The sequence below is a fragment of the Lonchura striata genome, chromosome 10 (genome assembly GCF_046129695.1).
Source record: "Lonchura striata isolate bLonStr1 chromosome 10, bLonStr1.mat, whole genome shotgun sequence".
NCBI lineage: Eukaryota > Metazoa > Chordata > Aves > Passeriformes > Estrildidae > Lonchura > Lonchura striata.
This window is the reverse complement of record NC_134612.1, coordinates 6,610,280-6,634,720: the sequence shown is the minus strand read 5'-3', so window position 1 is coordinate 6,634,720 and position 24,441 is coordinate 6,610,280. Positions and strand designations below refer to the sequence as shown.

At 43.8% G+C, this 24,441-nt stretch overlaps 1 protein-coding gene across 1 annotated transcript in view; it reads left to right on the top strand.

Moving 5' to 3' along the window:
- VPS8 (VPS8 subunit of CORVET complex) overlaps nt 1-24,441 on the top strand; it is a 66,758-nt gene that overhangs the window by 18,600 nt on the left and 23,717 nt on the right. The window contains exons 17-34 of the mRNA XM_077785613.1: nt 1,964-2,054; nt 3,066-3,112; nt 3,981-4,070; nt 4,465-4,511; nt 4,987-5,209; nt 5,960-6,049; nt 7,174-7,225; nt 7,481-7,523; nt 8,252-8,324; nt 10,218-10,337; nt 10,890-10,961; nt 13,410-13,529; nt 14,610-14,666; nt 15,036-15,118; nt 16,398-16,482; nt 17,389-17,487; nt 20,395-20,484; nt 20,902-20,948. Of these exons, the coding sequence (XP_077641739.1) occupies nt 1,964-2,054; nt 3,066-3,112; nt 3,981-4,070; nt 4,465-4,511; nt 4,987-5,209; nt 5,960-6,049; nt 7,174-7,225; nt 7,481-7,523; nt 8,252-8,324; nt 10,218-10,337; nt 10,890-10,961; nt 13,410-13,529; nt 14,610-14,666; nt 15,036-15,118; nt 16,398-16,482; nt 17,389-17,487; nt 20,395-20,484; nt 20,902-20,948 (1,529 nt within the window). The remainder of the gene's footprint in view (nt 1-1,963; nt 2,055-3,065; nt 3,113-3,980; nt 4,071-4,464; nt 4,512-4,986; nt 5,210-5,959; nt 6,050-7,173; nt 7,226-7,480; nt 7,524-8,251; nt 8,325-10,217; nt 10,338-10,889; nt 10,962-13,409; nt 13,530-14,609; nt 14,667-15,035; nt 15,119-16,397; nt 16,483-17,388; nt 17,488-20,394; nt 20,485-20,901; nt 20,949-24,441) is intronic.

Here is a 24,441-nt window from a genome sequence, read left to right as displayed (position 1 = left end):
GCTTTTGTTAGTGCAATGTTTGACTTAGGAAGAGTGTATGATGAAGCCTTCTACAAGCTTGTGTGCAAACTTGTGTCTGCCACACAAGCATCCAGGAGTGAAAGAGAACCTACTTCACTGGAGTTTGTCTCTAGCTGCTGCAGGAGCTGCATAATAAAATCCATCAAAGACTACCTTGAATGTTCATAGGATTTTAGGTCCTTGTTGGTTGAATTTTTTTTTTTTTTGAACATAATTATTGTGACAGCTGAAACCTCATCAATGCCCACACTAAAGTTCTTAGTGATCTATTTAGATCTTTTCTTGTGTTGTACTTTTCACTTGAATCAAACAGCTGTTTTCCTTTCTGCATCACCACTTTGAAGTATGTTTATTCAGTGTGTGCGTGTTTTCTCTCAGGCTTTGTTTTGCAAGGCTAAGCAGAGCTCTTTCAGCTCTCTTGAGATTACTTTGTCATTCCTTTCTTTATTTGTAGTCATTGTTCTCTTTGTGTCCTGTGTGCTCAATTTCTTGGGCATGGGCAAACAGTTTGCCACATACTGCTCTGGGTAAGGTCTTACAAGTGCCATACACAGTGTCACCCCTTCTTCACCGTCTCTGCTAGATGTGTCATTTCTCATGCATCCTTGGATCTCATTTTTCTGTTCCTTTGGCTATGTGATGTCAGTGACTTGGGCACTGGAGATTCACTGGTGCCCCATAGGCAAAATTATTTCTGCTGGAAGTTGCTTGTGCTGTTGGGTAGCATCATTCTTCTGTTACCAGCCTCAGGGGCACATCTCTCATGTCTTTCTGTTCTTCTGTCTCACCTCACATGCTCCCAGTTGGTCAGCAGCAAACTTTAGTAGTAAGTTCAGCTTATGCCTATATGTAGATGGCTTCAGTGAATGAAGAATCAGCTTCTGGACTGATTCCCAAGGAGATCTGGTAGCCATTTCTTTGCAATCTCATATTTCTCCTTTAAGCAGTGACTTTTACCATTTTTCCTCTTGCTTAGGTTGCTTTAGGGCAGTTGTCCTTGTCTGTGGTTATAAACTCCTTTACATGACATTGTATCAGGACCTTTAATAGGATTTGAGCACTTGAGCTCTGTTGAGGTTTTAGCTACCATGGCTGCTTCTCTCTGCTAGTTTTGTCTCCTGCCATTCACCGCTGAATTTGGTTTAGTAAGCTGTAATGAAGAGTCTTGTTCTGATCCATTATTTCAGGTACAGATTTTCCTGGAATTCCAAAGTCAAACACAATTTCTGCTCTGAGACAGCCCCTCTTTAAGTTACTATAGGGTTTCTGCTATGTTGCAGTTGTGCCTCTATCATAGGGGACTTAACTGAGAGTTTGAATTGAGTGTGTGGTGCTTAGGGTGAAACAGAATTCTTGCTGCAGAGCAGGATGCAGGGCTGAGACCTGGAATCTCTCTTTTCTCAAGCAGTTCTTTGACACTGACCTATCATACCAAGGCCAGTGGTGCTCGATGTTGGGTGTTAATAGTTCCTTAAAGCAGAAAATACTTGTGGTATACTTCAGTCCTTGCTGACTGTGAACTCAGGAGAAATAGAGGGTGTAGGATAAGTACACACTTTGCTGAAAGCATGGCAGAGCTGTTCACTCCAAGCTGTTGTGCTCCAAGTGATGAGGCAAGGAATGGGAATGGAAATTTTTTATCCTTTGTTTATCAGACAGTCAATAATGCTGGGAGTCTCCATCCATAAAGCATCTGACTTAACATGTCCCCCCACAGGGACTTGGTGTACTGGGACCTGACATTTCTTAGTCCAGCAGAAAATGTCCATTTGAGAGAATCTCTTTGAGATCCTGTCCTTTACTGTAGTGTGGTGAGAGCTTCTGAGGTGTCTTGTTGCCTTGTTGTCAGGAGCCGTGACCCACTACTGGGAAATGGTGGTCTTAAAGGGGAGGGAATCATCTTTTCTGTAGCTCTGAGGTTCAGTATTCCTTGTTGTTTTAGAGAGTTGACCACCTTCTGAAACAAGAGCGTCTCACAGATGCCCTGGCTCTTGCCTGGTCCTTTTATGAAGGTAAAGCAAAGGCTGTTGTAGGTAAGTTTGGACTTGTTTGCTTCTAACTGAAACCTCTGGGGATGGTTTTAATATTTGCACATACAGGAATCACTTTTAAGGGGAAGAAAACAGAATTGAACTGAAGAAGAGAAAATAGGATGTGTTGCTTTGAGTTTGGCAGAAGCAATCTTTATATGCAGTAGTTTTTTGGTTTTATTTTTTAAACTATAGTCCCTTTAGCAACTCAAATGAAAGTCAGGCTTGATCTGTGTGTGACTCCTTGCTGTTGTCACTTTGCCATGAAAGAGGTAGATCCAGATGTTGAATATCCAACCTGCTAAAATATTCCTGAAGGCCATGCATGACATAGAGGTACCTTTCAGTGTGATTCTCTGTCAGTTCTGCCAAGCAGATGCTTTGATCCAGGTCTCTCCCCTGACTGTACAAGGAACTGAAAAAAAGATGCTGGCTTTTGGCACCACATTTCCTACAAAGGAGGGGTTGCTTCAGAAGTATGTCATTTATGCCAGAAACTGCCACTTGTGTGGTCAGAGTTGAACTGGATACATTGAATTTACAGCAAATAACTTCTGATGGCTTTGACAGATGGGATGCAAGTCCCCAGGACAGGATCCTGCTGTGAAATTGCCAGTATATGAAGATGTGTTTTGTTTTAGTGCATGGGTATAGCACAATAAAGTAGATTGTAATGCTTTGAATAAAGAAAACTGCATTTATGATATTATCCCCTTTTAGTGCACTTTTTTTAGCGTCTTTGCATCAAGACCTCCTCCAGCAATTACCCTCATGTACAGTCTGACAGCTCTCCATTAATTGTTTTCTCAGTGTTAAACAGCATTCAGACTTGTTCTTGTTTGTTGGAAGAAGAGGGGGCTAAAAGTAGGATACAAAATTGTGTATTTACATATCCTGACCTCTATATCTCAAGGGTAGTTGCGTTAGCATCTGAACTGTGGAGTTGTTTTATTTCTACTGGTAGCTTAGATGGGAAAAGCTTTGTTTTTCACCTCACTCCCTCATTCTTTCTAGGCTTGACTGGGGACACGAGCAAGAGGAAAGCTGTAATTGCTGACAGAGTGAGTCCCTGAGCTCTTCCCAACTGGATTTTCATGTGTGCTGGTGTGATACTGTGTTCCTGAAAGGAACAGTTTCTGTCCTCCATGAGTTAATCCAACTATCTCTAGAGCATGTACATGTTCCTCTCTTGCTAAAAGTGGGAGCAGAATTTTAGAAAAAACTTGGAAATACCATTTGGGTAGAGGTGGGAGTAAAATCTGCGGCATTAGCAATCCAAAATGAGACATTATCATCCAGGCCTGGAGATCTCTGGTCCCCTCACAGTGAAGAGAAATCTTTTGTGTAGGTAACTCTGGAGTTCCCTGACCTTTGTTTGGCATGTGTCCATCAGTAAGTCAGACTTGCTGACTCTGAGGATGGAAACTGTGCTGTGTGTTTATGTGAACATGGAATAAACTTTTCAACTGATCCAGTTCAGTTTTTACAGGAACTCACTTCTGGGAGGGGTGTGTTTAAAGTACACACTTACTGCAGTAATTATTTAGCTGTGCTCTGTTCTTGTTACTATATTTGTGGGTAGCTATGTTTTGCTGTGTAATATACTTTAGGGTAAAGTTGAGCAGATGAGCCCTGTGCTTCAGGATATGTTCACCAGCCTGAAAACTGGCATTTGGCCTGGCTGGCCAGCTCTGTGGTCAGTTAAAGTTAGTGTAGGCCTTCAGTATCCCTCTGGGCACTTCTGTGCCATTGTCACACCACTCTCTTTGCAGCCTCTTCCACCTTCACCTTCCTGCCCACAGCACTTCATACCCAAAATGGGACAGCAGAGTTTACAGTGCTGCCAACTCCCAAGCCAGTCTGAAATGTGCTACCAAGCAAGGCCTCAGTATAGAATTTGGATGAGTTTTCTTATTTGTTGTAATTCAGATGGTTGAAATCCTTCTCCATTACACTGATCGGACTCTGAAGAAATGTCCTGACCAAGGAAAAATCCAGGTTATGGAGCAGCACTTTCAGGTATGGTGCTCCAGAGGACTCTTGTAGAAATCCTTTGGCTTTTTAAATTAACTTTGGTTTGCTGCAAACATTACTTATCTATTTTTGAAAAAACCTTCCTGTGGATCAGCTTAACTCTCACCTCTTGTGTGCACTCACAAAAGCAGGACTTGGGTATAGTGGGTGGCAGAGCAGAACCCATGTGCTCTCTGTACTCTGCAGGAATGTTAGCAGAGCTTTTTTCCATATGCATCAGCATATGGAAAACCTGTAACTGTGCCAGTACCAGCTGAGTCAAATACCTCATTGTTACTGCTCTGTGTTGGCCAGGCTGCATTTCATGCTTTGTAGGATGTGCTGCTTGGCAGGATTATTGCTAGTCAGTCTCTACAACTTTGTTGTGTTTGTTCCCCAGGATGTGGTGCCTGTCATTGTGGATTACTGTCTCCTGCTGCAGCGCATGTAAGTCTGGGCTTGCAGGCCTGTCCCCCAGGGCAGACCCCAGCACCTCAGGTACCCCCAATGCTGTTTCCTGTGACACCACATGGTATAGAGGAATTATATTACATCATTCCATGGCACATTTCACATCACAGGTCAGAGGAGTGCCTAAAAACCAGTACCAAAGTGAGGAACTCGTACTCAAACAAAACAGTTTCTTAAATTTGCATTGGTATGTTGAAGAAGAAAAGTTGCTTTGAACCAAGAACATGCCTTGATATATATATATTATATATATATATAATATGTATATTTTACATATATATATGCGCACTGATATATATTGATATATCAGTACAGAAGCTGAACAGGGCATTCAGTCCCTGAGCCTGGGAAACACAGAGAAAATGGAGTTTAATTTGGAGCCCTTGGTAAGTTGACAAGCAAGGAGATTTTAATAAAATTATTTGATAACTAAACTTCTCCTTCCTCCTAGGGATCTGTTATTTAACCAGATATATGACAAGATGAGTGAGAACTCTGTAGCCAAAGGCATCTTTCTGGAGTGCTTGGAGCCATATATCTTGAGTGATAAGTTGATGGGAATCACAGCTCAAGTGATGAAAGACTTGCTGCTTCACTTCCAAGACAAGAACAGGTTGGAAAACTTGGAAGCCTGCATTGTGCATATGGATATCACCAGTTTAGACATTCAGCAGGTGAGTGGTTGTGTTGCATACTGTATTGAGCTCCTCTGAATAAATCAGCAGTTACAACATCTTGTGCTTCTAAGTGTAGAAAGTGGTAGAATGGCATGTGGGGTTTTCCTGTGTCCCTGGGATCAAATTCTGTGAGTTGGGAATTGTACAGCGTGGCTGTGTTTTGGTCCCCCAATTTTTGTCCTGGCATAAGTTAATGCGCCAGCAGCTGAGTGTGTTGGAAAATCCTTCACAGTTATTCTCAGTCACTTTTTCCCATTCTGCGTACCTTACCTGACATCAAAGGCTGCAGGAGCACAGAAAGCTGGAGTTGTGTTTGGATACTTGCTTTTGTACCACAGTTAGTGGAGCAGCGAGGTGTTCCTGCTCAGCAGTCCTGTTTTCTAATGGCATGGCTTTCCATTTCAAGGGTGAAGCTGCTTGGAAGCCTGATGTTATGATTCACTAACACAATCAAACTACTGCGAGCAAGGCTTTTGAAGAACTGGAATTTTAAAATTTATTCTTTAACCTCATATGAATGTTAGACTCTAGACATTTAGATTCCATGCTTGCTATGTGATCAATAAGTTGAACACTCCTCTGGGGGGTTTGGGGTTTTTCACAGAGACTGGTTCTGAAAGCAGAAATTCTCATTCTGCTTTAAGTTGTACCCTTAGATGATGGAAGTGCAAGAACAGTGCCTGGGGAGTGAGAAAGCTGTGAGCTAGGAGCAGCTGTGTAGCTGCCCTGTGCTTTGCTGCCTTGCAGGTGGTTCTCCTGTGCTGGGAAAACCGCCTGTACGATGCCATGATCTACGTCTACAACAGTGGGATGAACGACTTCATCAGTCCCATGGAGGTAGGAGAGGTGCTCCTGCAGGAGGGGTTACTGGGCTCTTCAGCATACGTTCTTCCTGAGAAACAGCATTTCAGACCCAAAGCCTTATTTTATTCTCTGTATTCTGTATTTTTGTTCATTTCTATTTCCAGGGGGAAATAATGTGTGGTATGTGAAGTTTATTTCACTGGATGCAGTAGAGGAGAGAAGTGATTTGTAACTACTATGCTTTAGAACACCAAATTCCCTGCTGAAGGAGAAATCCTCTGCAGAGTTAGGGCAGAAAATATAATCATGTTAACAAAATAAAAAGGAAAAGCAGCAGAAGATAATAACATGATTATTTAAGGAGACTGCATGTACACAATTCATACAAAAGGCCAGAAACAGCCCTTGCTCGAGGCAGGCCTTGTTCTGAACACTTGGAAGAGATCTCAGCAGGAAGCATAGGACTCACTGTAAGGCTCTCTGAAGGCCCAGTTGATTCTGCTGGTTATTCTGGAGATATGCCAATGGCTCTATAACCCCAATATGTTTCACCATGGAAGCACTGCTGGTGTTTTCTTAGTAGGGCTGAAATAGAGAACTGGAACCATTGGAATGGGAAAATCTGCCCAAGTTTTAGCAGCTATAATCTCATTTGATTTTTCGAAGGAAGGAGGCTCTTTAGGTGGTCATAATTTTAAAAAGGAATTCTGAAAACCCAGCAGTAGCTGTATGAGTACAAATAACTTTGCTTTCTAGGGGCAAGTGTTTAGACAAGTCCTCATTCTGCATGCTCAAACTAGACTGTGGTGACCCTGCTGTATGGTGGTGTTTGTTTAGTGACAAGATATACAAAAACAGGATGTGGGGTTGGTGGGTTATGCTCTGACTGACCTCTGGGACTGCTGAATATTGCTTTGCTTTAGTGTGGCCTGAGCTTAGGGTTAGAAGTGATGGAATGAAAGCTGTTTTTCTAGAAAATCAGCTGTAAACATCTTTTTCCGTGCCTTGGACTCTTCTGTGCCTGTTAATTAGAAGAAGACATGGTGATAAAGAATTTCTGTGGGAAGACACCCCACTGATCTCTGTTTTGAAACCACACAGGTTCTTTGCTTTGAACTTTTCCAGCTGCTTGAGCACTGCCTTTTTTCTTGTTACAGAAGCTGTTCAAAGTCATTGCTCCTCCACTGAATGCTGGAAAATCTCTCACAGGTACAGAATGCTTTCCCTTTTAAGGTTTCTACTTTGGATAATTGATATTTTGAATATCCCTAGTCACTTCCAACAAAGAGATGCAAAAGGGAATGCATACCCAATATAAGGGTCTTGGAGAACAGCAGAGTGTTCTAGTATTGTGTGTAAAGCTGCTCTACTTTGTATGATAAACTCTGTTTTTGTGGGAGAAGTACTGCATCTCTGTCTCTTGTCTTGGTGAAGAAATGGTGACGAATAATTTTTGTTTTGTAGATGAGCAGGTGGTGATGGGCAACAAGCTGCTTGTGTATATAAGGTAAGGTCCTTCAGAAAGTGTGAGGTGTTGTCTAGTGGTGGCACCCGATTTTAAACTTGCTGTAGTTGCAGAACCTTATTGGGAGCTTCAGGTTCTGAGAGATTGTGTGAAATAGCAGTGGGTACTCACTGCAGCTCACTTAAATTTAAAATCCCTTCCTGTTGCATGTGGTGTGCATGAATAGGAGGGATCAAGTTGGAGGCTTAGAGCCCACGTTACTGCTGATGTATGTTTTTAATTTCATAGTTAGGTTTTGTTGTGCGTGAGACACAGAGCTCCTTGACCAAGGGCTCAATAGCCTCATGTTTTGTAGCAGGCCGTGTTCTACCCTGCCTTTTGGGATCACTGTACTCGGCTGTTCCTTGCTGGGTTCCCTGTCATTTTCAGGAGCTTGCACAGGAGGGATACATTAGTGAATCCCCTTTCTGGAGTCTATGCAAGATTGTGAAGTTAGCTTCTGCATTGCTCTAGCTTCCTAAAATAGAAAATTTTGGGGGAGATACTGAGTTTTCCCATTATTTTCCTGCTGTGGAATGACTGTACATTCATGCAGTGCATTGACTTAGTGTGTATTAACAGCAGTGCTGCCTGGGATGCTTCTTGGTTTCATGATTTACAAAATAAATTGGTTTACCTTGTGTTAAGGGAAAATTAAGTCAAAAAATGAACAATTCTCAGTCTCTTTAATGTCAGGTGTATTAAAATGCCTTTCCCCTCTTTTTCTGTAGCTGCTGCTTGGCAGGCCGTGCGTATCCATTGGGTGATATTCCTGAAGATCTGGTACCTCTGGTGAAAAATCAGGTGAGAAACCTCTTGGAAGGCAGCTTTCCCATGTGAGGTGTTTCGAATAAGCTGCATATGTCTTATTTAATGGGTTTCCAAGGGCAAACTATTATCAGTCTGATAACTGTATCTTTGTGTTATGAGTGTATCCTGCTGTAATTACAAAATTAGTTTTTAACTGAAATTACAAAATTAGTTTTTAACAACTGAAATCAAACAGTTGTTGCAGTCTGAACATTTAAATGTAATATTTTTCTTTCAGTTGTAAACTGGGGGTGGGAACACAGAATTCTCAGTAACTGGGTTTTTTGCCTTACTCTTTACCACAGAGTTACCAGAAATGTGTGGCTGTTTCTTCTTTGTAAACTTAATATGTCAAATATGGGAGAGTCTTCCCTGTTTTCAAATGCAAATGACACAGGATTGACCCTGGGGAGAAATGTCTCTAAGTAGCTCTTGGTTGTAGGTTTCTTGAAGGCTTTTGACTCTTTTGGACTTATCTGACAATTTCTTGAAACAGGATGTTCCTTATCATTGTTTTTTGTGCTCAGAAAACTTCTTCCTAAGTTTCTGGCTAGTTTTAGAACAAATATTTTTTTGTGCTTTTAGCATTTCATTTCAGTTTCAGGGTTCCAATGAGAAGGAAGTGCTTTTGCTCTTTCTCTTTGCAGTACAACAGAACAGCCAGTTTTTGAATGTGGGGTGGGTTTTTGTTTGTGTTTTTTTCTGTTTGGATTTTTTTTCTAGTCCAGAACTTGTAGCTCTATATATGTGGTAGCTCTGGGTTACTGCAGCCTCTTTCCTCAGCAGCTGTGCAGACCAGTCCACTCCACTTTGCAGGGCCAAGCACTGGCTTTTGCTCTCTCCCGAGGTTGTTGGGCTGCCCCCTGCTCAGGCTCTGAGCGGAAGCAGGAGCCCAGTCAGCAGCAGCAGCCCTGAGCTAGAAGAGCCTTCAGCCTCTCCTTTCTGTGCTTCCTGGTGGTTCTGAGAGCTGGGCTTAAGTAACACTTTTGTGTCTGGTGGGCTTTTTTTGTTTTCTTAAGCATTCCTAGCTGCCAGAGGTCAGCAGGGAAGGTGTGGATCTGACAGACAAGCTGCTGATTCCTGCTGGATTCACTGCCACTGTGCTGGCAGAAAATGAACTCAGAACAGGAGTAAATGGGGGGGAAGTGACACTTGCAAAGGGTGGCTGGGAAAGCACTTTGCAAGTGAGTTGTCCCTGGGATCCCAGTGTGTACCTGACACATATTCCTGAGTGCTGCTCCAGCCTGGAGCCACCTGCTCCCTTCTGCTGGCAGCCTGCTCTGCTGTGAGCCTGGCTGAGACACCTGCAGCTGGCCCTGCCCTCTTGGTTCCCTGGGACGGACAATACAACAGGGGTTGGTTCCAGAGGTCTGGACACCTCTGTCAGGGCTCAGTAAAGGGAATTTATTTTGGAAGATACCCTCAAATTTCATGAACTGCAAAGTCAGTGGAGGAGACAGAGCTGAAAAGCTCCTCAGTCAGTCTTTGCAGTGCCAGAAGCTTTGTGCCTCACAGTGAGGGGGCAGATTGACTGGGTCTTCCCAAGTGAACTGCTGACAAGGAGAGGAGCTGTGCCCTGGATAAGGAGGAGTTGCACAGCTTCCAGGAAAGCTGCCAGGGAATTTCACATGCTTCTGTCTGCAAGTATAAATAAGCCTTTATTTTTGTTTGATCTTAAATTTTGATTGATCTTAAATTGGTTGGTGAGTGTTAGGAGGAGCTGACAAGCAACAGAAAACATCACTCAAATAAGAACTGATGGACTCCTAAGGAACTTTAAAGCTTAAGTGTAAAGCAGATAACAGTGCTGCTTTCCCACACACTTGTGCTCCCAGTTATCTGAAATCCATAGGAAATCTGCTGTCTTTGCTTGCCTTGTCCTTGCAGGTGTTTGAGTTCCTGATCCGGCTGCACTCAGCTGAGGGGTCTGTGGATGAGGAGGTCTATCCTTACGTTCGGACCCTGCTGCACTTTGACACGCGGGAATTCCTCAATGTGCTGGCTCTGGTAAGAGAGCCTGGAGTTCTGAGAGGAAAATGCTCTGCCAGTTCTCCCATCATCAGTGAGGCTCCTGTCAACAGATCTGTGCTTTAGCTAAACCAGGAGTTCCTGGCTTGGGGCAGGAACACTTCTGGTGCTTTTTCTGTAAGATACCAGAAGGAATCACAGTAGTCATTTGTGGCCTTAAATACAGAGTGATGAACATGACATTACACAGTGAAAGTTCTGGCAACAGAGGCTGTCATTAAAACAGAATAATAGGCACTAGACCACTCTTTACAAATATATCTCATATCTCCTGCCTGGAAATATGTCTTTTTTACTTTCCAAATGTCTAGCATTTCCTATGTCTATTTGGACCCATTACTTTCACCTGAATGTGTAAAAACCATTTTGGTAGTTACAAAAGAGCAAAGTATATCTTGGAAGCATCTGTTTAGGGATATGCAGAGAAAGGACTTAAACCAGCATTGTCTGCTTTGCGATGTGGCTGCTGCTTTGTGTTTGCTGTTATTTTGAGAGATTCTGCTCAAAATATCAGTATTTTGCCTCTTTCAGACTTTTGAAGACTTTAAGAATGATAAGCAAGCTGTGGAGTATCAACAGAGAATTGTGGACATTCTTCTGAAAGTGAGTGTGCCTAAAAATTAACTGTTCATATCTGACTGATTGCATGCAGTGCTCTGCAGTACAGCCTGTAATCTGGAGGAAGTGTTTCCAGTCTTGCCCTGGCTGACACCTCTGAGAAAGTGCTGGGCAGGAGCATGGATTCAGCTCAGCCAAAGCTGTAGGTTGGATATTCAGAAGTGATGATTCATGCACTTTAAATATGCTGACAGAGAGGTCTCCTTTCCTGTGATTTCACTGGGGTGGTGCTCTGTAAAATTTCTCATCTCTGCACCGTTAAGCTTATTTTGATCTGCTGCTCATTGAATCTACTCCCTGGTTTCTTCTGAGCAGGTAAAAAGGTCCCAGGTATCCTGTGCTTGGCAGGGTGCCACTGCTTTTCTGCTAAATCCCTGCTCCCAGTGCCTGTAAATGCTATGTTTGGGATGCAGCATTTCCAGGATGACAGGCCTATCTTTAGTTTAGGAGAGAAGAGAAATATCAGTTATCAGCTTGCTGCTCTGGAAATCACTTGTCATCCCCAACCCCTGTTCCCAACAATGGATGTTCCCATTAAAAGCTCTCGCTGCCAAGCACCATTTGCTTTCCCCTCCAAGCTGTCACCATTAATCATGAGTGACTCCACTTGGAAGCTGTTTATGTATAAACATACCATAAGTAGCATTTCCCTGTCATCACTGATAGATGAGACAAGGGTATGGTGAGTGACTGGGGTGGCAGTGCTGCTGCAGTGGGCTGAGACAATGCCACTGTGAGGGGTTTTGTGAGCCTGCCTGAGCAGGATGTGGCTCTGAGGGTTGTTTTAGCCCCGTGCTGGCTCAGCCCCTCTGGTTTGTGTCCTGAGCTGCTGTTAGCAGGAGGTGGCACACTGCAGCCATGTTCCAGAGCTGCTGGGGATGTGTTCCTGTCATGGCACGAACAGCAGGAGGGCAGCTTGAGAAGGGTTGCAGCACTGCATCTTCAGGGAAACAATGTGTTGTTAAGAAAACTGTCAGTCCTTTGGTCTGGAATCTGCTGTCCTTTTAGATAAAAGTTTAAAACTCTTGAAGCTTTCAAATTTGTCATTAGCAATAAAGAAAACACCTAGGAAATAGCAGTGCTTTTGAAATAGTTTGGTGAACACAGACATTCTGCTAATACTGATTAAAACTTTGCCAAATAAATCATCCATGTGGCTGGTCTGCAGCCTCTGGGGAGTTGCTCTATTCCAGAGATGCAATATGTTAACCTTCACACAGACTGAAAAGAACCCAGTTTGTGAAAAAAAAGCTAAAATTTATAAAACACTACAGATATTTCAGTGAATAATTTTTAATGGTGTTAGGTAGTGCTGTTCTGACTAGACTGTTAAGAAATAGTGTTTTTAGACAGAAAATGAAAACTGAAAAAGAGTGATTACATTAACTGGTGCCTAAAGCAGAGCTCTGCTTGATTCTCTTAATGTGTCTGGCCTGCCTGCCTTTCTTGTGTCACAAAACCATTAGCATTTCTTGGGGTCTGGAACTCTGGGTCACTTGAAGAAATCAATTGACTCCCCCCAGCTCTGACTGAATGAGATGATAAACTGTGAGCTGCTCCATGGCAAGGCTTTGCTACAGCAGTTCTTAGATCTTAGTGGACAGAGTTGTCCAGGTGATGGATTTCCTCCCAAGTTAAACACCCTGCTCTTAGAGGGGACTCCAAACAGGGGCATTTCATTTTCACTTAGGGTTTAGGTTTTTTTGAAGCAGGAGACAGCAAGTCAGGACACATCAGGCTCATGCTTTTTATACCAGAAGAGGTGAAAAGCACTTCTTGGGTTTCCAATCCCTTTTGTAGTGACTCTTAGATATTCTTTTTTCCTGTAATTTCAAGTGTGCACAACCACAAGTTTCTCTAGTGTTAGACTAATGCTAACTTAATGTGAGAAAAACTTTTCCCCATACCTGCAGTTGTTTCTTAGCTATTAGAGTAGTTCTTTTCATGCCACAGTTGAAGTAGTAAAATGAGGGTTGAAATGAGGTGTTTGAGGTTGTTTTCTTCTATAATAATTATACTTTAACCATGTGACAACATTTTTCTGCTCAGAAGCTATTCCACGTTCCATGATCAACACAGGCTACAGAGGCAGAGATACATGTGGGTTTGGAGCCTCTTCACACCTGAAAACTAGGGACATGCAAGAATTCTTCCCTTGAATAGAGGGAAGAAGGTGGAGCCTCTTCAGCTTTGGGACAGAAGTGCTTTAGCAAGGACACACCCACTGCCTGTGTCTTCAGGTGACACAGCTGACTGCTGGGGAAGGGAACTTGTGTTTGACTTTCAGGATGGACTAACACCAAGAGGTGTCTGGGGTAGGAGACACAGTGGCTCACAGGGATTTCTTCTTGTCCCAGTTAACTTTCCTAAAGACAGCTGCAGAATCAATTCCTTGTGGGTTTATTTTTCCCTTTTGTCTCCAACATTTCTCAGGTCATGGTGGAGAATTCCGACTTCACCCCATCGCAGGTTGGCTGTCTCTTTACCTTCCTTGCCCGGCAGCTGGCCAAGCCCAACAACACTTTGTTTGTCAACAGGACACTGTTTGACCAGGCAAGTATTCCTGAGTGTGTGTGACATTCCAAGCAGGATGCACCACTGCAGAAAGCATGGCCAGTGCTGTAGACTGGAGCAGGTCTGGAAGTACTGGTGCATTATAACCAGGTGGCATCTTGCTGGGCTGTTGCTTTGGTTTCTCAGGAGCAGAAGTAAGACAGACCATGGAAGCACAATACAGTGTTTCACCTTGGCTGGAACTGCATCACATCCTAGGAAGTGTTCAAGGCCAGGCTGGATGAAGCTGTGAGCAATCTGGTCTAGTGGAAGGTGTCCCTGCCCATGGCAGAGGGCTGGAACTGGATGATCTTTAAGGTCCTTTCCAACCCAAGCCAGGCTGGCATATGGTTGTCAACTAAAATTATATTAGTGAGCTTATAGAGCACATAAGTGTAATGTGTAATTTTTAGTTCAGGTGGCCACTACCTCTCTGCTGTTGGAAAAAGACATTTGCATCAATGGATACCCAAAGCTTGTGTGAGTTAACTTTGTACCGCAGCTTAAGTCCCTGGGACTTAAATTCCTGGGACTGAGGAGGAGGCTTCACTGGCTACAGTAGTGTTGCTGTGATGACAGTAGGAATGTATGTCCACTGATAAAAATGAATTAGAATATGTGTGTCCTTGGTCCTAACTTAACACTGAAGAACTCTGTGGAGGCTAAACAGATTTGTATTAAACACTTTCATTCCACATATATTAGATGTTATGAATTACATAATTTCCTGTTTTCCTGATGAGATGGCACAGTTCAGGAGAGTGGATTAGTGTAGTGAGGCCAGCTCTTTGATGTGTAGTCTGAAGCAGAAACTTGGAGTTCCCCGAGTTCTTCTATACTCCCTGGGTTCCCTAAAGTTTGGTTCTAGATCCTTGTGCAGAGTCCTGTGTTTCCCTCTCAGGAGTCTTTCAGCAGTTCTCTGCCATTCCAGTATTCCCAGTTTGGTTCCAGGTACATTCAGATGGCCCTCTTGTGTGGTGGTTTGCTGGTGCCACTGCTGGTGCTCAGGGTGTGTGGTCGGTTTGTGCTCCCAGCTGTGGCAGCCAGGCCTGGCTCACACCACCCTCTACCCTGGCACAGGTGCTGGAGTTCCTGTGCAGCCCGGATGACGACTCCCGGCATTCCGAGAGGCAGCAGGTAAGAGCCTTCCAGGGAATGCTCCTTGGAGCACCAGGCAAGGCCAGACTGTGGAGCAGAATTTGGCCTTGGCAGTGAGTATGGGCTTTGGGTCACATGCCAAAGACATGGGCATGGGAATAATGGGCAGTGCTGGGCACAGCAAGAGGGAAGGGTCCCACCCCAGCATTGCTTGCAGGAGAAAGAACCAGAGGCAGGCAGTTTTCATAAGCTCATGACCTTCCTAGTTAAAGGACTGTCGATTAACAAATCAATGAAGCCAGCCTTGTGTTCTTACCATGTTTAGAGCAGGAGCCATGTACTTGTAGTGGCATTGGCTGTTCAGCTGCTGTTGCTGCCCTTTAAATAATTGGTGTTCAATCCCTGCAGGTCCTTTTAGAGCTGCTCCAGGCAGGAGGGATCGTGCAGTTTGAAGAGAGCCGCCTTATCCAAATGGCAGAGAAGGCTGAGTTGTGAGTTGCTGGACACAGTATATAAAAACTGCCTTTAAATCTTTTCCACAGATCTTCTATTGGCTCCACTTTTCTTGTTTCTACTTTGTGTCTGGGGTTATTTTCCTTGTGCATTCACATCATGCTTCATTTAATATGCTCACATTTAGTCCCAGACTTTCTTTCCTGGGTGTTCTCAGAGAAAGCATTGTTAAGAGAAGAAGGAGGTAGAGTTGTGGAAACCCTTCAGAAGAAACCCTGTGGGACTTGATGGGTTTTGACATTCCCTATCCTAGAGCCCAGGCTGTATTCAGAGGTACAGTTATATATTGGAGTGCTCTACCCTTGGCAGATGTAGGTGCCTGGCTGGGGTGAGACCCACAGGTGGATTTAAAAGCATGAAGGGGTCTGGAGCCACCCCCATGGTACTCATTTTAGAATTGAGTAGGAGAGACAAAAACAGTGTCTGGAAAGGCTGAACATTTCCAGCATCTCCTTTAGATGCTTTATGATTCCAGAAGGAGTCTGTCATGCCAGAGCAGAGCCAGTCAGGGAGGACATCTTCATCCAGGCTGTGAGTTCGGGTGTTATATGAATGAATCCACTATGCTACAAAGGATCAGAGGGAGAAGAGTGTGGGGTGTGCCATGCCTGTTCTCCTGTGTGTCCTAGAAGGAGTAACTAAATCAAATTTTTCAGATTCAGTAAACACATTTTTTTCTCCTTGCTTCAGAGAATTTGACAGCCAGGCCCCCCAGCTCAGCCACTTCCAGAGGTGAAAGAGCTATAGTGTAATATTAATTATCAGACTCCTGATTTGGTTTGACTCAGTTACATCTGATTTTATGTAAAGTCTAAAATATTGAAGATGTTTATTAAAATGTGAAGGTAGGAAGCTGTGTCATAACACATTGTTGAGTCATGTTCAGTGAATTTCTTCAGATAAGTGTAGTGGATTGACCTAGCTTAGAGTGTTGTGGAAACAAAGAAGAACCTCTCTGACAGCAGAACCTATGAGACCTGATTTCATTAAGAGTTGTTATCCTCTGCCCCTTGCCCCTCCCCTTAGTAACTCCTTTTCTCTGATCTGTGTGATAATTTCCCAGATGAGGGAGCTTGATGGGCAACCCTGATGGGTTGAGGTTGGCCTGAGGCTGGTACAAATGGCACTCCAGCAAACTGGAGCCACCCAGCCTGTATGCTGAAAACCCCAATGTAAGACACTTCCAAATGCTGCCTCTGTCTTGTGCTGGCTCAGCCGAGTGCTTTTCCTGATGTGGGAAGTTTCCCTTTCTTTCAGCTATCAGATTTGTGAGTTCATGTATGAACGTCAGCTTCGCTATGACAAAATCATCGGCTGTTACCTGCGGGATCCCCTGAGGAAGGTGAGTAACTCTGGTGCTCCTGACCTTTCTGCTTTGTGGCCATGCAGCCTGTCCTGCTGACCACAGTGACTGGGCACAGCTGCCTTGCTTTTCTAGCATAATTACCTTAAAAATGCCCATAACAGTTCAGGTTTCTTAGTTGTAGTCAAAGCTGTTTGTGTAGTGGAGAGGAGCTGATTTTTAAGTTTCTTTTTAAGAGTGAGATTTACTGCAGATGTGGCTAACTGCAGTACTTTTTTGTTTCTACTATTGATTCCCCCATTTTTCCCCTGGACACAGTCTCTCTGTCCTTATTATCTCTCTGCCATTACCTTCAGCATGTATACCTGCCACAGTTTTTGAGTTATTCCCTTCTCTACCACAGAAGTTGGGATAAGAATCTGGCAAATGTGACCTCACCAGGTCTTTATAAACCCACAATGCTGAACATTGTGTAGGTGAAGGAGTCAGAAGAGGTGGTTGAAAACCTTGACAACAGGAGAGCACCTGAGCTGGGGACAGTGCAGGAAAGCCTGGAGGAGAGGCCAATGTCAGGGAGGAGCTCAGGAGCTGGGGAAACTGAGCTACCCTCTGGCAGAATGTTCTCTCTGCCTGTGCTCCTAGCTCATGTGATGTCTTGTCCTTTTTCCCTGTGGGCAAGAAGGAGACATTTCTAGTAGGGGAAGAACAATTCTCTTTGACCTCAGTGCTTAACACATTAGCACCAGGTTCCCCTCGGCTATCTTTTCCTTCAGGAACTCTTTAGGGACATACAGCCTCCCTCTAGATAGCTCATCCTGACCTACTTGGGGAAGACTAGCCCTGAGGTCATGCCAAGGCTGCTGGAAACACTCTGGTTTATAAAAGCCAGTGTTGTCAGTGGTGCTGCAGAACACACTGCAGCATTTATGGGTTTGTGCCTTACAGGAAGAAGTTTTCAACTACATCCACAACATTCTGTCCATGCCTGGCTACGGTGCTGAGGAGAAGCAGCTGGTGTGGCAGAAAGCTTTGGACCATATAGAGGTAGGTACAGTACATCCTGCAGCCACAGTCCCTCAGCTCCTGCTAATGGCTCTGGGATCTGCTGGGTGCTTTGGCAGAAGCACAAGTGTCCGGTGCTGAGTCACAGCTGTTGAGACAGCTCTGCCGTGAGCTCAGAACTCTCACACATTAGTGTAAGTGCCTCTCTTAGATTCAGCCTGGCTTCCTGGTTTCAAGTGCTGCTCTTTGGATAATGGTGCTTTCTCAGGAGTTGATGGGTAGTGAGTGCTGTGGAGCAGTAGAGATATATTAGCAAGTGTTCCATCTCCTGACCATGCAACAGGGCAGGATATGGACATTACTGACCTCGCAGGCTGTGGGATCCAACTCCTCATTCTGATTCCTCACACTGAGAAGTGCATTCAGCCCTGGTGCCCTGGCACTGCTAACCTGGGGGATGATGGGGTCATGACTTCTGTGTAAGACACAGGCTGCTGTTAGACTTCTCCAACTAATAATTTTTCCCATGTCTTCAGTCTCTGTTGGCTTCAGGGGATGAAGATGTCTGAAATGATTGTCCAGTCAGTAGGTGTGAGGAATCTGTAATGTTTCTAGCTCCTGTAAAGTGCTGTCAGTCCCCACCAGGGTGATCTGGAGATAAGCCAGGAAAATAATTCTGTAAAACAAGCCTTGCAGAAAACACTCCTTAGCAGAAAATGACCACAGAATCTGTATCCTGTAAGGCAGGCAAAAAGCTAATGGGCACATCCAGAGTACTTTTAGTTTCTACCAGCATTTGCAAGTAGTGCATGACTAATGAGAAAATGGACCAAGAGGGAGAGTGATTCAAAAGGTAATGCACAAAGAAACCCTGTGAATGCTGCTGCCTGACAGTGGCTCACTGAGCTCACAGCCCCTCTCCAGAGGCACTGGCAGAGCTGTGGGACTGGTGGGGATGGTTGTGCTGGGTCTGAGCAGGCCTGACTCATTGCAACTCATCAGAGCAACTGGGGTTCCAGGTTGGGCAGGCTGGAGCTGCTGTGCTGCTTCTTGTGTCTGCTTCCTTCTTCTGCTGCATCCCTGGTCCCCCAGAGAGCTGCTGGGCAGGTGATGAGCTCTGTGGGTCACCTTTCTTAGGTGCTGTCACTGACATAGCTCCCTGATTCTTTTTGACATCTTCTGTTTCCCAGGATTGGTAAACCAGATGGTTTAGCAGCCTGATGGCTGCTGTGGGCTTTTGTGCTTTTCCATTGTGTTAATCCTGCTCTCAGACATTCAAAAGACTTGGAACAATAAGTAATACTTTACTTTGCTGGGGTGAAGCTGTGATTTCAGCTCTTGGGACAACTGTCATTTGCTGAGGTATGAATGCAGCAAATCAGCATCTTGCAGTGTCTGGAGAGGATTTCCTGGTGATTGTATGGCAGAAAGTGGAGTTTGTGATCAGTGCCACTTTTCATTTTTCCCATCATCCCACAGCTGTTGTTTGTTGATGTTTATCTTTAAAAAATAAAATGTCCTCTTCAGTCACACAAGGGTCCTCTTCCACTCTCATACCCACATGCCTTGTGTCAGTTCTGTCCCCTCAGGGGCTGTCTAAGCAGTGCCATGTTTGCAGGTTCTTCAGACCTGGGAGAGGATAGAAACCCAAGCACCAAACGTTTTGCTGGGGGATGGGCTCTGAAGGTTGCACAGGTTCCAGATAGGGAGATTGGGCCAGCCTCCTCCAGCCTGGCAGTCCTGGAGACTCTCAGGGAGGGTTTGTCCAGAGAGAGAAATAGATTAAGGCAGTCCCACTGAATCTTTTGTGTCCCCCTACACTGCTGTGCTTAGAGACCTCCTGGGTGCTTTGGACTGCCTGGGTTTGTGGGGTGAAAGAGCCATGGGGACACAGTGAGGGGCTGAGCTTGTGCAGTAAAGCTGTGGGGTCAAACACTGCAGAGCTTCTTAGGGAGCAGGCAGATTTTCCTCTGGAAACTTCACCAAAGGCATCATCTGTGACAGCTCTTCCTAAAGAGCTCATGGAATGATCAGGTTCTTCCTTGCTTCCCTTTGCCCCAGTCTGTTGCTGGCATTAGCTTTATTCAGTGGAGGCCAAACTACTGCTGAGGAACTTCTTCATTTTGAGGTTTTTTCGAGATGTATGTTTCTGAAAATTTTCTTTCTTTACTGCTGTAAGAGTTGATTTTGTTCAGTAAATAAGTGTTTTCTTGTTTTTAGGTTCAGCAAGGGCCTTTGGGAAGGGTTACCAGGTGCACAGTGTTGTTTTGCAGCAGTTGCTTTTCATTTATTTGGAAGTGTGGATGCATTTGGAAGGGTTAGAAGCAAAAAGCTGACATTGCAGGTTGTGTAAACTTCCGTAATATGAAGCCTTTTAGCTCAAGTTTGACAGAAAGCAAACCCACAGGCATCTAAATGACTCTTGTTTCCTTGTATTACAATAAAGAAATTGCTTTTTTCATGTCTGGACAGGTATCAGTTATGGTAAACTGTTAGAGGAAACTTGCTTTTAAACCTTTAGTTTGATTCAGTTCAAGCCAGTTAAACACTATTTCCTTTGGACTGAGAAATTCCCACAGGTTGGTTGTTTCCCCTTTCCTGCTGGCTCACAGTTGGCACTGGGAATGTCTTGTTGGCAGGGGGTAAAGGCAGTTGTGAGAAAATTTGATTAATAACTTCTCTCCTTAGGACTGAGGTGGGTTCTTGATGTGAGGAGTTTTGTGTTCTTCAAGGCCTTGTGTGTAGCAAAAACATCAGCTTTCAAAAATCCTTTTTTACCAACTACCCTTCTGTTTTTTCTACACTCTCTATGTGCAATGGTATTTGTTATCTTACACTTGCATCTCAGCAAAGGTGCACTTACAGTATGGATGGGCTCAGTGGTGCTGCATAATTATATTGCCTGTGAAGTCAAAAGGAATTAATTTGGTTGTGTTTCCCCCCCAAAAGGAGCTGCTGGTGCTGAGCCCAGGTAAAGCAGCTGACCTGGCAGCCATTCATTTCAGCGAGCAGCTCGAGAGCATCATCTCCAACCTGCAGGTGAAGTGTCAAGCTCCATTACTTTGGGTCTTCTGTACAGTAGGGATGTCATTCCTGTAGGAAATGATTGTTAAGAGTCATGGTGAGTTATGGCTGTGTCAGAAACAGAAGAAAAATAGGCTATAGCTATTCACTGATAGAAGTTGCTACATCTCAATTATTTGGCCTATTTGTAAAGTTCTGGCCATAAAAATGTATAAGCTCAGAGCTGCTGGTTGCAGCTTTTAGTTGGGGTTCAGTATGGCTTGGAGTCCCAGAGCAGAGCTGTTGTCAGCCAAACACAAGACATGCCTAAAGCAGCTCCTTCAGCAGGCAGCAGCTGGGACCTGTGTTTTCTTCAGTGGATATAGTTCAATGATTACTGTTGTACAGTAATTTATTTAAAATAACAATACTGTGTCTCCTCCTGTTGTACAGGACCAGTTCTTGCTCTTCCAGTTCCTGAGGAGTCTCCTGGATCCGAGGTACGTAGAAAGTTGACTGTTTACAAGCTGCAGTGTGAAGACACGGATTCAAATCAGTTCTTCAAACCAGTGCATCAATAGCTAGCCTATGGCTGAGGTCTGGCTTAGGACAGGTGACCTGCTCCTCAGGGTGCCCCAAGCTGAGGAGAACAGCCCAAAAGAAGCATTGTTGGGGGGCATCCTTCAGGGGAGTCCCTGCCAGCTCCCTGCCTGGGAGGTGCTGTGGGCTCTAGTGCATGGAATGTGCAGCCTCTGGCATGTGGAGGGGAGCTTGGGCACTGCTGCTCCAGCTGCTCCAGAGGGCTGTGGAATGGTTACCCTGGGACTGGAGCACTCATTTCTCTTCTCATCAATGGCATCTTCTCTTCCTAACCCCCTGCTTTGGTTACTTGACTGAGATGCCTGAGTTTAACATAAACAGAAGAGCATTTTGGTCAGCTGACATTTTTAATTTCTCTCTTGTTTCAGAACTGCTGCCATATTTCACTGCAAGCTCCTCTTTTTAATTACTTGCTTGCTCCATCTATGCCTGTTCTTTCAGTGCTTCAGGACTGAGGGTTCTCTTTCATTTAAATCAGTATCAAGTGCTACAAGACATTTATATATGCACAGCTCCAGTTGCTTTCAAGCAATTGTTAATGCTGCTGAGGGAGAGATCTTGGCTTGTCAATTAATTACAAATTAATGGTACTTATTGAAGAGGGGGAGTAAGAAAGGGCAATATTATCTAAATCCAAGTGTCAATGTTTCAGTTTTTGTTGACGTGGAATAAAAAGCATGCTTTGGAAGCTAGAACCTGGAAATAATCAATCACTTCTTCGATTTTGTTAGCATGTATATTAATGGAAAAAATCAACCAAGCCAAACCCCTAAACATACATTTTGTTCTTTCCTGAGTTTTACAGACATGTTTGTTTGGAAGATGTTCATTTCCACATCTCCTGTTTTCTCCGGGATCAAAACAAAATAAAAAAATACCTTAGTTGGGTTTTGTAGGAAATAAATCAGATTATTTAGTTAATCAATGATTAATTGAAAAAAAAAAGTAGTTAAGCAGAAATGAAACCCAGCTGGATGTTAAATAGGACTTTGTTTATGCTGTGGTATCACTTGCACCCAGTGAAGGTAGTAATTAACCTGGATTCTAATCTTCTGCACAGAGTGCCTCCCATAATCTCTGAGTAATAAACATATCTAATTTCACTCTACCATAATTAGAGCTAAATAGACCCATTTCTTCTGTAGTTACCTTCTGATCACGGGCACCATGTGATGTGTTCAAACCAGCCATGGGAAACAACGTTGTGCATCTGATCTCCCCACAGCTCTCAGCTTTTCCCTCAAGGATGCTGTTCCACATAGTGCACTAGGCCACGTGGCTTTTTCTTAATAACACTCAGATCCTGAGGTCTGTTCTCAGGAAAAAACAACTGTGATGTTGTTTTCTTCTAAGACCTATTGAAAGGAGCTGAACTGTATCCTGGGAGAGGCAGGGAAGGAGATGAAATCTTGCTCTGTAGATACAGCTGCAGATGCACCTACACTTCGTAGTATATTTACACATAAAATAGTGCTTAGGCTCTGCTGCAACATATTTTTATTTTCATCCGATATAAATGTTTGTGTTTTTGTGAAGCAAAATTTTTGTAGAAATAAAGATTCTTAGAGCAGTAAATGAGCTTTTTAAGGTCTCAGATACAAATGATTGCTTGATCATGTGGGGACAAGACTCATCATGCTGGTCTAACTATCTGAGTTGGTGGAATTGCATTAGGGATTAATTTGGCCCATTTAATTTAGCTAGAGATTTATTTTTAAGGAGGTGGAAGGGGGAAGGGAGGAAACAGGGTTAACAGGAATTGCCTGGGGAAATTAAGACCAAATGTCTGAATGTTTGTAGCATAAAGCAGCCCCAGGAAACAGAGAATGTAGTAGGGATTGCTCAGCTCATTAATCAGTCTTTGCTACATTTCCATTTTAAACTCTGGAGTTTTTTCCTCTATTAAAAACCCAACACAGTGAAGCATTGTCTGTTGGCATTTGTGTTTATGTATTATACCAACAATATTAACTTATTTTGCAACGCAGTGTTCTGGGTTTATAAATGTAGTAACAGACTCCTAAACCATGAGGGTTTGTCCCAAGGGCTGTTCTCTGTGCTCAGCTGCCTGAGACACTTGCAGGGCTCCCTTGTGCCAGGTTTTGTGTGAAACCAGTGCTTCTCTCTTGCTTTTTGGAAAGAGTATGGCAGGGGAGACATTGGATATGGTTATATTGGAGTGAAAAGGATCCCGTGTAGCTGAAGAGGACCTGCAAGTCTCACAATTGTCAGTTAGTTTTAGAAATTATCAAAATCCAGCTTTCTTTCCATTGTCTCTTCTTTACATTTCTTGATGAAATAAATTGCTGAGGGAAGTGTGAGCTTGCCCATGAACTCATGAATACTTGGGGCCAGAGTTATTTCCAGACTTGAAGTTTGTTCTCATGTTATAGGTGCCTGACTTGCCATTTTTTCTATCTTGGCAGACGAGATCATTTTAGATAGTGTTTTATTTTAGTCTACCCATAGAAAGAGGACAGCACTCACCCCCTTGCAGGCACTGGGGGAGTTTACAGGGTGTTTGTTGTGGGAGGAGTGGATGGTGAATGCAGAATTGAGGGTTCATGTTTGCTCCTTCAAGGTCCACTCTTTGCAGTCAGAACAAAAGAGTTTGGGCACAGTTTTTGTGAAGTTGTGCTCATACTTTGCACCCTGTGATCAATACATGGGTGGGCTTTTGATTCTGGGCATGTTGCATTTATCATCATTGTAATCACAGTGAGCTGCTCTCTTGGCTTGCTCAAGCAACAGCATTCTCCTGGCCTTTCTTGGATGGTAATATGCCTTTTGTAACTCCCAGGAAATAGAGGGTACTGGATATCAGACCTTTTCCATCCCATGACTATAGCATTTGCACACTAACAGACCTTCTCTCCTGCTTAGAAATCTGTGTTCAAAAAGGCAATAAAACTCAATATGCACACCCTGATCTATTTTCTTTCCTAGAAGGAGCTTCAGCAGAAACCCTTTTTTTGTAGCCAGGATAAACTTCCACTGTTTCTGTGTGCAATGCACCAGTCCTAGAACTGCCATGGGAAGTGTAACATGCAGTGGCAGAGAGCTGCTGTTCATTTAAGGGTTGCAGGTGCTGTGTCTGGCTCCAGGAAAGCATCATCCTTTCCCTCCTCACTCTGAAGTCTCCTTCACGTTGCTCTTTTTAAAACCAAAATCAGTAGGAAACTGTCACGACAAAGGGACATGGGCACTGCTCACAATTCTGTTCTCTCTTCTGTTTCTGCACGTGAGGAGTTTGCTTAATAATGAGTCCACGAATTGGGAAATGGGGATATTTCTCTAAAAGAAGTGTGAGTTCCTTTCTCAGTGAGGTAGATCAAAGAAATGAAACATTAAAATGTGGTAAAGGAAGTCAAAGAAGAATTTCAGGAGCAATAA